Raw genomic sequence first — 16,642 nt, forward strand, 5'->3', positions numbered from 1 at the left:
AACTGACTACTGCGTAACTGCATTTAAATCCTCAATTTCACTATGTGGTTAAGAACTTAAACACATAATGAAATTATATATTATAAATAACTAACACTATAATTATAAATAATCATAGTGTTGGGACAATGATAGTCCTATGGTTTTTGGCCAAATAATCAGCAAACTCTTGGTATGGAGTACGGGTCAGTGGCATCTCCTTCCACAGATCAGGAGTCAAATATCCATAGGTTTTAGCGATGGCCGCATATGTCGCTTTGGCAAAGTTACCCAAAGTTCCTAGAAAAAAAAACACTAATGTGTAACAGAGAAAAGCAATAGGCCCTAAGTAATATTTTATTTACATTAAGTCAGAAATTTTAAGCCAACACTGAATAATAAACTTATTACTCTCTGGTAGAAACCGCGAAAGAAATATTTATTCATCATAACAATTATAGTTAAAATTGATAAGTGACATTTAAAATAAGTACAATTTACCAGTAGAGCCTCGAGCCGAGGTATAACAATCTTCAATACCAGCCATTTGCAGTAATTTCTTGGGAACTGGGGCAGATACAATCCCAGTACCACGAGGAGCAGGGATAAGACGTACTGTTACTGAACCACACTTACCTGTTACCTGAAATTAATTACTTTTAATTAGTAAGTTGATGAACATAAAAAACATCAACCTGAAATGTAACTACTAAAAAATCAGATATTCTTGGCCATCATTGGATGAATTCTCTGGTTAGAAACCGCGAAAGAATTATATCAAATCATCATGTAAATTAATTTTTGAAAGTGCATGAGAAAACATGCTGTAACCAACTTGCCTTGCAAGGCACAGTATGAGGCTGTCCAATCTTGTTACCCCAATAACCTCGTCTCACTGGTACAACTGAGAGCTTGGCTAGAATGATGGCTCCACGGATAGCAGTAGCCACTTCCTTGCTACACTTAACACCAAGCCCAATGTGTCCCTTACTGTCTCCAATAGCAACAAAGGCCTTGAACCTTGTGCGTTGTCCTGCACGAGTTTGCTTCTGTACTGGCATGATTTTCAACACCTAACAAAAACAATTTTTCATTTAATCTTAAATTTATATAAGTGACTGTATTTAGAAATTTTAAAAAATTATCAGAAATTCTAAACCATCATTGATGTTATCTCTGGTAGAAACCGCGAAAGAATTGGGAAAATCATCATGTAAGATAAATATTTTTTAAATAAAATCATCATAATGTGAAAGATTAACTACCTCATCATTCAAGTCACTTCCAATGAAGAAATCGATGATTTCATACTCTTTAATTGGAAGGGAGAACAGGTAGATTTCTTCCAGTGACCTAATTTTGCCATCTCGCACCAAACGACCAAGTTTGGTGACTGGGACCCATTCCTTAGAGTCTTCCTTACCGCGTCCACGGCCACGGCCTCTTCCTCTACCTAATAAAGATTTTTCTTAAAATTCTTTCTGAGATAGGGTTTAAACTTGTATTTTACCTCTTCCGCGTCCACGACCGCCAGGTCCTCCTCCAAAACCACCACGGAAACCACCACGTCCTCCACCACTACCACCACCGGCTGGAGCTGCGTCCGCCATTTCTGAAATTCACAAAATCAGGTAATCTTAATGAAATGCGGATGACGCCACATTTTCTGGTTGTAGATGGGAAGATTAATCAGAGATTCTGTTTCTTCACTACGTAATTGTTAAATTTTACTCTCAGTTAAAATCTGTAAAGAAGTTTCATCAGAGAACCAAATATGGAGAAAATAGATTTGAAAATTCTTCCATGGGAAAACAACATATATAGAAAAGTATGTGAAGCAACTGAAAGTAATAATAATTCTGTCGGAATTAAGAATTTTCACATTTTACTGTCTAAAAGTAAAACGTGGTTGCGTGTTCACAAGGCCACATAAAGTGGTTAAATTTAAGGAATACTTTCGAACAGGAGCAAACAAAATATTGTCTATAACATATACTCCGTGGATTCAATAGGAATTTAACTAAATAACAATAATAAACACAAAATAAATATAATTTTAACAAAAAAAAGATAAAGATCTCACCTTAAGATCCTTTCGCTTCGACGTTCACGAAAGAAAGAAGGAAGTGATGTTGTTCCAATACGTTGTTACCTCGGTTCTCTGCTTGACAGTATATAGTGACATATGTGACAATTCTGTAGCCGCGACATTACATACTGACGATGATGTGCACGGGTCACTACATGGGGCTGTTCAACTTCGTAGTTATTTTTGGTGTAAAAATATTCATGCGTAAACATAAAATATAAGAAACAATGTTAACTAGCGTATAATATGCTCAAGAATTTTTTATATGATCAATGTTATATCATGTGTTATGTAAAATTTCATTTTGGAATATAAAGCTGCATAAAAAAATTGCGGCATTGCCGTCTTATACTTTAGAGCTTATCAAGTTAAGTTGGCTATAATTCATGATGTAATAGTGTCAACGTCAATGCTAATTTTTGGTTATGTTTTTTTAAATCCTTTATCCTATTAAGAATAATTTAGGTTAATAAATGCAAACAAATTAACAAAGAAACTTACAAAACCAAAAGAAAAAATGTTGCGAATAATCCACCTTCTACCGAAAAGGCATATCTTAAAAACTATTGGAATCAACACTTACCACAACCTTAGAACCTTTCTCTCCGAGGCATATTACTGCCAAGAAATCTGGAACCAGAGGTTAAACAACCCTTTATTGCAAAAGATTAACTTAGAAGAATTTTACTACGAACTAGAGCAGAAGTTCACCAAAACGCAGCAGCTAAATGCCATTGACATTGATGTATTTGCTAATGCAGTACAAGGGAATCAATTTGGTGATGAACTACTCGATATAGTTTATAAGCTGCGACTTACTGCAGACACTGGGAATACCCCCGAATCTACTAGTCACGCTGTCATTAGAGCATTATTACAATTTGGCAAAGTTGAGGATTTACTAAATGTCTTAGATGATCGTCTGAATTATGGCATTTTCTTGGATTATTACACTGCAAATTTGCTAATGGACACATTTTGGAAGAGCAACCAATATGCTCATGGGGCTAGAATTGCCAGTCAATTAATGCTGCAAGAAGAGCTTGAACATCCATTGACAAATGATTTTTCTTTGCTTCATTGTTATAACTATCTAAAAAATCCCTCAGGATGGCCTGAATACAGTCCTCCATCTGAGCCAGAGGAAGAAGTAAAAATCAAGGTGAATTATTTAAGAAATCCTTATGATGATGAACATTTTGACCTGAGGAGTGACAAAAAAATGATTGGGAAAACTATATTTATGATCAGCAAATCTAAGCAGGACCCTCTGAATTTGAGCTTCCAAATTCTTGGCTTAGCCTTATTTGGAAAAGATAAAGAAGCATTAGATATTAGCAAGAATGTTAATGTAGTTCTCGTTAAGGAGATTTTGGACTTAATTCCTGAAGACAGCAAGGTAAAAAAGGCAATAAGTGAACTTAAATTAGAATCAGACACAAATGTAGGGGAAATTCTCATAAAAAATGTGAAACATAGCGTTGAAAAATGCTCAGAAAGTGATATTTCAAAGCAATGTGAAATGTTTGAGAAGTGGCAACAGGAGCGTGTGAGGCTTTTAGAAGAGCAAAAGCAACGATTAACTACAGCCAAACGCCTGGAAACTATTGAGGACCTCAAAAAGGCCTTGAAAGACAAGGAAGAAAAGCTATGGTTCTTTGAAAATGAGGAGAAAATTGACTTGGATATTGAGGCTAAACAGAAATTCTATCCAAGAAGGTGGTTTGGACATCGAAAACGTCATAGACAGATTGACACTGATTATGTTCCACCTGAAATAATGAAAAAACATTCTTCAGGAAGTATTGGATAAAAGTATCAATATTAAGTAATAAAGCTAAAATAGTTCATAATATTATGTATTTATTTTTCAGGTCAGAGCAACAACTGAATTTCTTTTTTAATTTCAGTCAAATCGCTCTGGACTTTTTCCAACTTCTCATTAACATTTTTACTTTTCTCAATTTCAATTTGCTCCTCCAAATTCCTTAATTCCCGTTCTGATTGCCCCATATCAGAAACGGCTTGCAATATGCCATCACATTCCTCCCTTAAAGCAGCTAAATATTTATAAGCCCTTCTCGCAGATTCGTCTCGTTTACAATCCTTTTTAAAACGATTTTTACTTCAATGAACTAATAGTAAATGAACCAGATAGTAAAACTTACATGGAATATTATTTCATCACATAATGTAAAAGACCTATCTAACTGCCCAGTTAAATTATGAATATCTTTTTGTACTTGTCTAGTGTCTGCAAGAATCTTCTGAATTTCTTTATTTTGTTTTTTAATGTTTCCTACTATCTCTAATATCCGTTTTGTATAGGCGGCTCTGTAAAAAAAATGAAGCTTCCTACAGACTTGGACATTCCAACGCACAACAAACCAAACGCTGAATTAAGCAATAGTTTGGATGATTCTAAAAAAACCTGTAGGGTTGGTAAATACAAACACCATCCAATTTGTTTTGTTGTCCAACCCAATGGTCAGGTCTGTGGGAAGCTTTAGGAGAATATGTATAATGAATTCTTACCTATTATTTTTTTGGTTTAATTCCTTGCATTCTTCCATTAAATTCTCCTCTAAAACGCACTTTTGCTTAAAATCAATGACTAAATTTTTGTAAGTTTTTTTTAAGTTTTGCAGCTTGGTTTGTTCATTATGATATTTCAAACCATCAGAACTTATCGAACTAAAAAAAATCTCATTTGCCAAATTAATGATTTTCATATATAAAATAACCTTTTCAAAGTTTTATGTTCTTCTAACAAGGGTGTTTGCACATCATTCCACTGTTCACTCAAATCAACAAACCGTCTTTCAGCTTTCTGAATTAAATTTTTCAGTTTTGCCTTGTTTTCGTCACTACTCAAAATAGCCAAAGTTTTCCGTTTAATTTTAGCCCTTTCCTCTGTTTCTTTAAGCTCATTTTCCTTTTTTTCTCTTTGTATTTTCAACTACAACTTTAATGAATGAAAAACTCAACTTTAGCCCATCAAAAACCAACCTCAAGCAGTCTTTCTTCCTCCCCACTAACATCCCTCTGCAAACACAATAAATTTTCTTTTTTCTGTTTAACTATGGCAAGCAAATTTTCAATTTTTATTTGATTATTAGACCCATCGTTAGACATGCTAACATCAGTTGTCTTATCAGGATTTTCAGCAATTTCATCCAATGTTTCACTAGAAACTGTATTAGACAAATATGAAATGAATTGCTTCAATTTCTCATCATCACTTGAAGGAAATTCTGCACTAGATGATTGAAATAACAGTGAAGGAATTAATTGTTTTGAGGAACATTGTTGTGTTATCCAAGGAATATATGCTTCAAATTCAGAACCTAATCAAGAATCAATATAGAAAAGAATGTATAAAAAATTCACAAAAACATACTAGAATTATTCTCATGAGGTACAAGCAACTTTATCCAATCTATAGTGGAATTGTAACCAAAACTATTGACAAACATCCCTTGATTGTTAATTCTTAACCCCTTGTCTAAAACCTCAACAGGCAGCCACATTTGCCCTAAAGACAATTTAAGACTCTTCTCAATTTGTTCCACTATTCTTGGCACATAACCCATAGGTTCTATTAATGCAACAGGGCCTGGTTCCTTAGGAAGTCGCTCCAAAAGGAACATCAAGACTCGACGAACTTCAACCTAAAACACCACTACTGAATTCACCAGAAACATTCAATTTATTACAGTTACTTCATTGCAATATAAAATGGTTTGATACCCTATATCCCCTTTGAAACCGAATTCTTTGATTTGTTGAGCTAAATTGAGGGCGTACTTAATGCGAGCACTCATTGAGGGAGGAAATTTTCGTGGCAATTTAATGTGGGAATTCATAGCTTCTAAGCATGTAGCTATTGCCAACATAAGCATATCTGAATCAAATTGTTTTAAACTGCTAATATCTTCATCTATATCGCTAGAAGAAACACGTAAAACGTTAAATTAAGTCATTTAAATTGCAAAATAAAGTGAAGTTTACAGGTACTTTACCAGTGCAAATTTCGTAGAGATTCTATAATAATTTTGTCTACTTCTTCCATGGTTTGAAATTAAAGACAACTTGAATAAATTATATATACTTTGTGTACTTCTGGTAATAATTAATTTTTTACTGCAAAATTACTAACAGAGTTCAGAATAAAAACAATAATCAGCTGCTTCTTGTTTCTTTTATCACTGTCACGTGCTGTCACCTCCTTAACCATCAATTTTATATGCAGCGAATAATAAAAGACAACAATGCGTAGCTTACTACTGATTTCATTTCACTATTACATTCCATTGATTATTGATATGTAACCACAAATCTTTTATCATGTTTTCAACATCATGTAAGACTTTTTTTGTAGCAAACTAATCCTGAATTGACAAATGTAAGTTGAAATTACTTACATTCTAGAAAAACGGTATGGAATCTTGAGATTCCGTCGAAATGAAGTGAAAACATACAGTAAAATGATATCCTACCTTATAAACTTTCGACGTTGCCAAATTACTAGATTAGGAACTAGGAAAGAAATATTTCTCCGAAGTTAGCGATATTCTTGTTTATCTAAACGAATCAGATAAAAGAATTTAGATTGACATTCTGATCGTCCTGGCAGCTGCCATTTGACGTGTTGTAAACAAACCGAAACGAAACGTCGTGACATCGAAATGGCCGAAGAAAATTCTGATGTGGCTAAAAACTTGGAAAATCTTAATTTAAACGAGAAAAACGAAGTGTTTGACCATGAAAATGAAGCTCCACTAAACACCGAAGATGGACTACCGCTTGCTGAAGTCTACAAGCTCGCACTTAATTTCTATAAAGGTAATTTCGACACGAAGACAGGGTGGCTATAGTACCCTCTTAGCTCTAAAATCTACCAATTTTATGCAGAAAAAGTGGGAAAAGCCTTTCACTTCAGCTACGAAGATAATCTGCAACTTGTCGCCTTCTCACAGCAAGTGGTTCATGGCCCCTTAAATGATGCAATTGATAAATTGCCTCCCCTAGGGACCTTGGACGTCGTTGGCAAAGATCGAAGGTAAACATGAATCAAGATTTAAGTATCACCAGTGGAAAGTTTGGGTTTCAATGCAGAGAAGCCTGGCAGAAACTAGGAAATTTATCAAAAGATCAGGCTAAAACTGGGTTTGTGGAACTTTTAAGCCGTAGATGTCCTTTGTTTTCCACTTATATTGAGGCTCACAGAAGAGAAAGACATGAACAGAAACGAAGAGAGTAATGGTCAATTTATTTAATATATTGCATTGTTTTATATGTTCATTTTAGAAGAGAAGAGGCTTCAAGTAGATTAGCACAAGTGGCAGAGCAGCGAATGAAGGAGGAAGAAGAGCTGGCAATACTGGAAAGTATGCGACAACAGGAAGCTGTGAAAAGGCAAATTCAACAGGCTTTAAATGAACAGACTTATGAGCAATTTAGGAAATATGCAGTGCAACAATATCCAGGTTAAAAAAACCTTTCCATCTGTATAAAATTTTACCAATGAAACATTGAATAGGTGATCCAGAAAAACAGGGTACTTTGATCAGACAGTTGCAAGACCAGCATTATATCCAATACATGCAACAATTGGAACTGTCACAAAGAGCTGAAGCTTTAAATGACAAACGGGTGTTTGAACATGAAGGAGATGTTAAGAGGAATGAGAATGTATGTTTGATTTAAGCTTCTAAAAATGGTGTGTAAAAGAAATATTTTCAGATATCTCATGAGGAAGGAGTGGACAACACTGAAGAGGGAAATAATACTGAAGAAACTTCTCAAGATGATGAACAAGAGTGTGAGATTGCATCTGCCAGTATGTGGACTTTGCCTGACATTGAAGCATTTAAGCAAAGGTTGGTGGATTTTTTGGGTAAAGGAAATCTCTGATTGTAATCAGAAAAAAATAAGAAGTGTAGCATTGGTTTGGGGGACCAAAAAATACGTGAGGTAGGAGCAACAATGTAATCACACCATAAGTAAGGTTTTTAGTTGCATTCTCAGACTTATAACTTGAGATCTTCCCTTAGTATACCTTTTCCTTTCTTATTAAATTTCCCTTAATTTATTTAAGCAAAGTGGTGACCACTTTCATGAGTGGTTTGCTTGTGGCAATTGACATTGGTGGGCAATATTCAGTCATGTATACTGTATCACTTATTAGTATCCTCATATTTTTTGCCTTCAGTCAATTCAAACTTTCTGTACGTTCTCTTTAGTTGGCGTTTTTGACGAATAAAAATAAATTTGCAGAGTGTCTCAATCTGAAGGCGATTGTGTGGTACGCGTAGGTCATGGGGAGACTGTTACAGTCCGCGTGCCCACCCATCCCCACGGCTCTCGATTGTTTTGGGAGTTTGCAACTGATCATTATGACATAGGTAGGTATTTAAGGCAATCGGATTGTAATTTTAAACTTTTATTCATTTTACATGATTTTTCAATTCGATTTTGCATTCTTGCAATTGTCAGGATATCCTTAATTTTTCCTTATTCATTTTAATAAGTAAACAGTTAAAGGTGTACAACAGAATTTTTATACTTTACATTTTTGAGTCCGGCTTTAAACCTGTAGGATTTGGAATTTACTTTGAATACGGACTTCCCATGACCGATGAAGTATCCGTGCACGTGTCTGAAAGCGACGACGAGGACGTGGATATCGATGAAGAGGAGCTTTACGCAGACGAAACTCTGAGATGTGACCTCGAATCTGGGGGTAAGAATACTTTTCCTCGCAATGTATAATATCAAAATTTATTTAAATTTACAGGCATAGATTTGACGTCGATGGAGAAACCGACAGTAATGGAAATAGTCCCCGTTTACAGGCGAGATTGCCAGACCGAAGTTTACGCGGGGTCACACGCGTATCCAGGAAAAGGGGTGTATTTGCTAAAATTCGACAATTCCTATTCTTTGTGGAGATCCAAAACGCTATATTATAGAGTCTATTATGCCAATTAAGGAGATTTTGCTGCTATCTTTGAATAAGTATTATTTATTGCTCGGAATACGTAGTTTTTTATAATCGGAGAGATGGGATTTTAAGCCTGTGATGTGAGGTAGTTGATGAGGTTTTGTGTTTATAGGTTGTTTTTCTTTGAAAGAGAGCCAGCCCTCAATAACAATTTTTATTAGAGGTTAAATTGTATCGTTACTTGCTTACCTTCATTTTGACCGAAAACAATCTTTATATATTTCCGATTGTTCCCAGTTCGACTAAATAATGCGTGTAAGCAAATTTTACGTGCAATATAAAAATATATTAATAAAATTGTGTTAAATTTTGATATATGCATTCTAATTTATCACCTTCTCAAGTGCCTGATGGCAATGACCGATAGTTCGCTTACAAAACTATCGCATCTCAAACTTAGACCCTCTCGAAAGTACGTTACGTTTGGGCAATTATGCGTGGCCCGACAATCGCTATAGAGATTTGGCGACAATATCCACGCTGACACTCCCATGATGGATCACTGATCTAGACAATAAGGGCTCAAGGGAAAAATTACTTCACAACAATATAACTAGAAATGGTCTGTCCTTCAAATAAAAGCAGAATAATATCATAGACATTTTTGAGCATTATGCAAGATGCTGCGCAACGCGATGCGCGCACACTAAGTGCATGTAGATTACTAACTGTTAATTTTCGTTTTTCAACTAATTTTTCCTAGGGCACTTTTTCGGCCAAAGCGTCAAGAAAGCGTTTCGTACGAGTCCTCAGAAAAGGGCGAATGCTATTCCCGTTACTCCCAAATAGAATGAAAGAAAGAAGTGATTTGCAATAGATGGACAGATTCTTAATAAATCATCGCTTGCTGCCTCTTTCCGATACAACGACGCCGAGTCGTGCCAGCAACAGATAGCGCTATTTGCTTTTCCAAACTCTTATTTGCCTATTTGTTCCCGGATTGGCTTGGGGTGGCTCAGTGCCAGTCATTGATCATCCCCGCTCAAACCGATTCCATCATCTTAAACTTTATTTTAAAGCAAATTATTCGCAATAAAGCGTCTTTATATTCTAATGTAAAGTATACGCGGGCAAAACAATGGACCGACCGACAAAAGCGTCACATAGAACGGGGGAACTAATCAGTGTCAAGCGTTGATGCCATCGGCCAAAGCACGTTGGCGTTCTCCATAAGCCAAATTAATGACATCCTACGTTTTACAAATTTTGTAATTGCCATTTTGATGGGACGATACGGGTCCCCATTGTTGCTATTTCCAATAAACGTTCTGGAAACAGAGCGAGAGGGAGAAGGTCCAGAGCCGCATAGAGATTTTTACAAATATAGGTAATTGTGTTTGCCTATCTGGACATTGCGCCATTGTTTACGGTACGAGTTTAACGTTTCTGAACGATAACGACGCCGGGGATACTTCATAATAGATGAATATCCAATTTCCAGGCATGTTATAACGCGTAAATGGTTTATCGGCGAATTCAGCTATCGAGTGTTCGAGCTGAGAGGGATGAAATTAAACGGCTGATCACCTATAAAAAAAGACAGAGTAGAATCCAGGTTCAGGCTGTGGAACGAGCATATACAAAGTGTCCGTTTTTGAAGCTCAACCATGAGGATCTCGGTAACCGCAAAAAATGCAAGGTCGATTATTTGGGGTTCAAGAATGGACCGAATACCTATCGATATTAACGAGTTGTGAGAGAAAATCATGACAACTTTGTACAATGTGATTTTTAAGGAATTTCAAACGCGACATTAAAAATATCTCGAAGAAGAGCAGCGAAATTTTGCTCTCTCATGCATCCGTCATCTGAAGATGAGATGAACTGAAGACAAGACCACCAGACCTGATTTCATATCGTTGGATGAGGGATGCATGAGACGGGAGGCTTTTACTTACTTGTGTCCGTCATGCATCCGTCATCCGGCCGAATTTCAATTATCTTTCTCGATCGTGTCCTCGATTTATCGTTCACAGTCGGCATATTTTAAAGTCCAGCTCCTTCCACCTGTGAGAGCAGAACAAACATAACGTTTTTGACATTTATGAAATATAAACAGTTTAAAGACGTCGCAAACTGAAATATATAATCCGAAATGGAACTTATCAATGTTTGCTCAGTAATAAAATACGCAAATGTGCCCTTAAAGTTCGCCACGAAAGGGTATTAAAGGCCATAAAAAGCGCACATTATTGCCGATATCGATATGGGATCGAGTAAATTTCCCAGTTTTACGACTCGAGATTTATGTAAATTCTCACTTGTGCGAAAATATGGCCGCCGATGGACCTTAAAAAGACCGAAATCCATCACGGCAAAGAGCCTCGAAGACACAATGTAGAAGGTGCTTATAGGCTATTTTCCGGATGGCGGAGCCGATTTTAATACGTAACGTGTCACATAAAATTACCCCAGTGGGGAGCGCATATGTGAGAGTGCGCCCCCCGAACACTGGCCCGTTCCGATAAAAAGCCTTTTATTATGTTATAGATGTGTATAGATTTTTAGGTCCGATTACGCTATAAAAATATAAATCCCACCGCTTCGTGCTTTCTCCTTTAATACGCAGAGAGTTTTATGACGTCGCTGTTGCTGCACTTGTCGCAAATATGATGCACAATAATGCAATTTCAAACAAAGAAAACAATTTTCATCAAAAATTGAACTGATTGGCATCAATGGAACAATTATAAGACGTTTTAAAATAGTTAGAGTTAGTGTTCAGAAGCGAACGGTCAGTAGGTACGTGGGAACTTGACTGACTCATACCATGCGGTATATGTGCTTTTTGAGGTCGGGAACAGAAAAAAGTTTTTGGAAAATTGATTTTAAAATTGAGGAATACTTTATTGAATGGAATATTTATTTTCCCCGAGACAAGGTTCGAGTTTAGGGTTTTTAACATTTACGCAGAAACAAGTACAATGAATATGAAGGAAATAATGAATAAGTAATGAAAAGTAAATCTACTTAGCAATTATTTCACTGGTTGCCATTAATCATTGCAGACATACAGAGAACAAAATTGAGCAAAAATGTCTTCAAATTAAAGCACATAATTGAGGAAATAAAGAAAGGAATTGAAATTTGACTATGAAATGTGAATCAAAGTAAAAATATATAAAAAATCCGTATAAAATGATGCGGATCATTTTTTGCACCCTTCTACTGGGTGTGAACTCGGTTTTGCTAGACTCATGAATAGGAAACTTCTTGATCACAGGAGATGGGGACTGGACGTTCAATGGAAGAGCGCTAGGTAACATTAGATCTAGCGTGCAAGGAATTAATACCGCCTCGACTCGACTGACGAGCAAGCGCAGACATCAAATGATTAAAAAAACATCTTGAAAATCTATTTATGGCATAACAGGGTAAATTATCGAAGAGTCTTTAAGTCTGGCAGGCGTGAACGGTTCCTATGAAGTGGAAAATAATTTTCACGGAAACCATGTTCCTGGCAAACTTAGTAGCACTTGGATAATTCAATACCTAACTTGACCTTAAATGAGCGCCTCTAAAATTGATCAGAATCGGGCTTAAAAAATAGTTTATTAAAACTCTCTATTCATCGGATTTCTATGGACTATTCATCTACATGGATCCATATCGTTAATTAAAAATAAACAAGAGCATTGCAAAAGAACGTTTTTTTTTTTATAAAAATGCCGGTGATACGGACGAAACACACAAAACCCTCGAGCAATGCAATAGCCAGATAATAAAATTTAATTAATAACCGTATATAGGAAACGGCAGAAACGAATAGCAATGAATAGGAAAAGAAGAAAAAAGGTAGCAAATAAAGGGGGTGCATACATAGAGAAACACCCGCGCGTCTGCAGACAAAAGCGACTCCCAGGCTGGCGCAATTTAAGAAAAACAAAAGAGCGCGGCGTACCGGGCGGATCGAAAGAGAAAACAAAACCAAAAATTAAAAAAAGGAATCCTTCGCACTCCCCTCCGCGTCCCCGGTCCATCGCTTGTATCGATTGCGTACAGAACGCGGTGACATTCTTTATCAATACGTCACAGCTCATATTTCAAGTTTTCCTCTCCGGCACCCCACACAAAGAAAATCGCAACTTCTTTCGGTAGCCTATGGGCGGAGCCGGCGCGTCCATGGTGGAGGGGCGGCCAATGGCGTAGGCGCGTTTCGTTCCGCGAGCCAATGGACCCGCCCAGGGACACGGGGGAGGGGCCGAGGAGTCTCGGGAGTTTTTCGGAATGTTTTTATTTATTACATTTGTAGTCGGTCGTCGGTACAGGTTACGTTCAGTGCGCAGGCATAGGAGGCCGAATCTCACCCCGCCTCATTCGATTTCGAGAGACAGACAAACAATCGTCGTGGGCGAATTTAGCCCATTCTCCGATTGTCGGTACGTTTCTACAGATGGACTTTGCAAAGACAGTACGCGCGGTGTGATTGTTGTAGACCCACGTCAGTTTGTAGTGATGATGATGGACAATTCCGGTGTAGACTCCGCAAGTGATCATAGTAGTCACGCATCCTCCGGGTCTCCGGCTGTAGCCATCAAACCGTCACCCTCACCCCCGACCAACAACAACAACAACATCGGCCACCATCAACTCCATCAGGTGCACAGTCCGCGACAAGCGTCACCTCTCGGCCCTCCGATGTCTATGGCTCACCCTCTGAGTCCACCCCCGGTGTCCAGTGCTTCGTTGGCGCGAAGCATGGCCTTGGGACACTTGGCTCCCCCGAGTCTTGGACTGTTAAACTCGTTAGGGGTGCTACATAATCCGTTAGATTTGATGGCCCACCATGCTCCCCCGCGCTCCTACAACTCTCCTCCCCCGATTTCCACCTCGGACCCCACGGCGAACGAATGCAAACTGGTCGACTACAGGGGACAAAAAGTGGCGGCTTTCATAATTGCCGGTGACACTATGCTCTGCCTCCCTCAGGCATTCGAACTGTTCCTCAAACACCTTGTTGGGGGGTTGCATACCGTTTACACCAAACTTAAAAGACTCGATATCGTTCCTATCGTTTGTAACGTCGAACAGGTGCGGATCTTGAGGGGATTGGGAGCGATCCAGCCGGGGGTCAACCGATGCAAACTGTTGTCGTGCAAGGACTTCGATACCCTCTACAAAGACTGCACCACTGCCAGGTATGTATTTGCGAATGAAGATATAGTTCGTAAGACTAAATAAAAAAACAATATAAGCACGTGCTTTATCTTCGAGGGAGCAGCCTCATCGATCGGAATTCCCGCACTGCATTTAATGAAACCCAACTCAATAAAACATATATCAAAACGGGGCAGATATGTAGGGCAAAAGGACTTTATCCACTCCAGTTCACCCTCCGTTTGTTTGGCATTCAGTTTTGTAATTATTATTTCCAGCAATGCTGATAGGGGAGTTGCATAGCGCCTATTGTTCGCGAGATATTATTATTTGCCATATTGGTTATTTCGGAAACGATACACCATCGAGAATTATTGTCGAGAATGCCACAGAATAACGCAGTGAAACTGTAAAAAATTAATTCTAAGAGAAATTAAAAAGAGAAAGAAGAGAAAAGAAACTAAAGAAGTTTGCAAGTTTTTAATATGGAGAAACAACGGCATGGTGGAGGGAGAACAACGCTTTTTTTTGCCCTAATTACCACGTGAAACACTTGTGTAGCTCTGTAGCCCAGAATTTTCTCTACAGATCTCAATGTAGGTAAGTCAAAAATAAATAGAGGCACATCAAGCACAAACCTATGGAAGAGATATCTCTGTAAGAAAATAATAATTTTAACTAAGTAGGCATGCCAAAGAATTATTTTAAGTAAAGAGTACTGGTTCGGCTGAAAGTTACATCGTTTTCACAACTTTAAAATTTTTTTAACAAAATTTGTAATTACTCGGAAAGAGTACCCAATGTCTATTACATCGATGTATTACAAAATAATATTTGGCGTGTAGGGTAAACGGTGCCTACACACGTTCCTTTTAAGGTACGTGTTTTTGAAACTTAAGGATGACCGTATTGAGAACTGGGGCCTAAGGAGCGCGAGAGCCAAATACAACATTCGAGATCTAGACCAAATACGAAGTCGAGACTTCAGACAAGTCTCGATCTTGCGAAGCTCCACGTGAAGCTCTGTACCGAACGAAATGTTATTATTAAGGAAAATTATGGTCTTTTTCCAGTCACTGCATTATCCATCATTTAATACACAGCAAGTAGCTATCTTTAAGATTACATAAAAGTTCCATCTATTTTGACGAAAATGCCGAATTACACGCCATAAATAACCTCTAAACTGTCTGAATTTTCAACCCTCCGAACAATTATAGAAACTCATTGTTTCGGCGTTGCAGGCCCCATTTCAAAGGGATGGGGATGGTTTATAAATAATCCAAAGCGGAACAATCTCCTCTCTCCTGCTTTCGCCCCTCATAAATTCCAAGTTATAGCGGGAATTACACTCATTCTTTATTAAATATTAGTATACATGATATTACTAGAATATAGACTCACATGCTGTAAAGGAGGAAATGTTATCGGATCTCATTGGAATAGTTGTGATAATTGTGACTAACAGTTGCACAAACATTTTGAAAGTTAGAACGTGGCAAAGCACATAAAGGATCATTTTTCTTGATCGAAAAGGAAAATTTGCCTTTTACACAGCATAAATGAATAATAAATTCCCGACAATACCAGGACGTACAAAACTGGCCATGCAGCAACTGGAACTAACTTAATTAGTATAAAATGATACCGATTTACAATGGAAGTACCTTGAAAATATATATATTAGGCAATTACCCACCAATTCTCTTGTTCGGTGTTTACGAGTTTGTCGCATTAATTTAGCTATAGAGTGGGCAGTGGCTCATGTAAAATTAATATTAATTGCCAAGGTTCTAGTATCTATCGCCCCAGCTTAGTTTATCCCGATAATGTGCCTCGTGACTTCCCAATATAGCGGCACACCATCCCCGGGACTGCCCATATAAATGGGTTTTTCAAAATGTGATTTTGACCGGTTCTCAGCCCGGCAGTCTTGAACCGGCACTCATTACATTTCTATGAATTTACCAATGTTTATGCGATGGATTTGGTGCTCGTGAAAATCAACGGAGAAAGTTCCTTCATTATCGCCATCCTCATAATTCGGGGATGTGAGACTTGATGTGTGATTGCGGTTCGATACGTACAAAAGTGAATCATCATAAATCTTGCTGTCTGGATCACAACAAATTCGCGCTAATTTTTTCATCAAAAGTTTCATCGGAGAAGAAGCCAGGTGACATTACCATTGCATTTACCAACTACAATAATTAAAAAAATGGCGCCTGATGGTACACATCCAGACACGTTTTATACGCGTAACCGCTTTGTTTAACTACGTCATAAAATACGGAATTGTTATTGTCGACGTTACCGGGCTTTATAATAGTCCGACGGGTTAAATTTATCTCCTTCTTTGCTTAAATATATGTAGGTATAAGAGGCAGATTGATGATAGGTTTTTTTAGTTAGTTTTCAAACAACGACCCTACCACATCGTCATCTTTAGCGTCAAAAACCTAGAGTGTATT

General features: G+C 37.6%; 5 protein-coding genes across 6 annotated transcripts in view; 3 read left to right on the plus strand and 2 right to left on the minus strand.

The window, feature by feature from the left end:
• Positions 1 to 2,184, minus strand: RpS2 (ribosomal protein S2). The gene is made up of 6 exons (XM_066401107.1): positions 2,063 to 2,184; positions 1,490 to 1,591; positions 1,245 to 1,432; positions 819 to 1,052; positions 481 to 622; positions 1 to 279 (listed from the first exon to the last, which is right to left on the minus strand). The coding sequence occupies exons 2-6, from the start codon at positions 1,587 to 1,589 to the stop codon at positions 113 to 115; spliced, it is 831 nt and encodes a 276-aa protein (XP_066257204.1). The 5' UTR covers positions 1,590 to 1,591; positions 2,063 to 2,184; the 3' UTR covers positions 1 to 112.
• A 338-nt stretch (positions 2,185 to 2,522) lies between these two features.
• LOC136416069 (small ribosomal subunit protein mS27) lies at positions 2,523 to 3,921 on the plus strand. The gene has a single exon (XM_066401056.1). It carries the CDS (start codon positions 2,586 to 2,588, stop codon positions 3,879 to 3,881), a length of 1,296 nt encoding a protein of 431 aa, XP_066257153.1. The 5' UTR covers positions 2,523 to 2,585; the 3' UTR covers positions 3,882 to 3,921.
• Positions 3,912 to 6,225, minus strand: LOC136416068 (coiled-coil domain-containing protein 22 homolog). Its single transcript, XM_066401055.1, has 8 exons — positions 6,091 to 6,225; positions 5,791 to 6,016; positions 5,469 to 5,739; positions 5,078 to 5,415; positions 4,813 to 5,027; positions 4,604 to 4,762; positions 4,237 to 4,402; positions 3,912 to 4,174 (listed from the first exon to the last, which is right to left on the minus strand). Exons 1-8 carry the CDS (start codon positions 6,138 to 6,140, stop codon positions 3,944 to 3,946), a joined length of 1,656 nt encoding a protein of 551 aa, XP_066257152.1. The 5' UTR covers positions 6,141 to 6,225; the 3' UTR covers positions 3,912 to 3,943.
• A 498-nt stretch (positions 6,226 to 6,723) lies between these two features.
• LOC136416196 (Golgi resident protein GCP60) lies at positions 6,724 to 9,347 on the plus strand. Its single transcript, XM_066401258.1, has 9 exons — positions 6,724 to 6,913; positions 6,983 to 7,130; positions 7,187 to 7,327; positions 7,379 to 7,557; positions 7,611 to 7,762; positions 7,814 to 7,950; positions 8,348 to 8,475; positions 8,670 to 8,813; positions 8,868 to 9,347. The coding sequence occupies exons 1-9, from the start codon at positions 6,757 to 6,759 to the stop codon at positions 9,059 to 9,061; spliced, it is 1,380 nt and encodes a 459-aa protein (XP_066257355.1). The 5' UTR covers positions 6,724 to 6,756; the 3' UTR covers positions 9,062 to 9,347.
• A 3,939-nt stretch (positions 9,348 to 13,286) lies between these two features.
• The window catches only part of dac (dachshund), an 85,146-nt gene continuing 81,790 nt past the window's right edge, over positions 13,287 to 16,642 (plus strand). For both annotated transcript variants that reach the window (XM_066401097.1, XM_066401098.1), the window contains exon 1: positions 13,287 to 14,212. In XM_066401097.1, the coding sequence (XP_066257194.1) occupies positions 13,302 to 14,212 (911 nt within the window). In that variant the 5' untranslated portion in view covers positions 13,287 to 13,301. The remainder of the gene's footprint in view (positions 14,213 to 16,642) is intronic.

The sequence above is a fragment of the Euwallacea similis genome, chromosome 22, assembly GCF_039881205.1.
Source record: "Euwallacea similis isolate ESF13 chromosome 22, ESF131.1, whole genome shotgun sequence".
In the NCBI taxonomy this organism is placed as follows: domain Eukaryota; kingdom Metazoa; phylum Arthropoda; class Insecta; order Coleoptera; family Curculionidae; genus Euwallacea; species Euwallacea similis.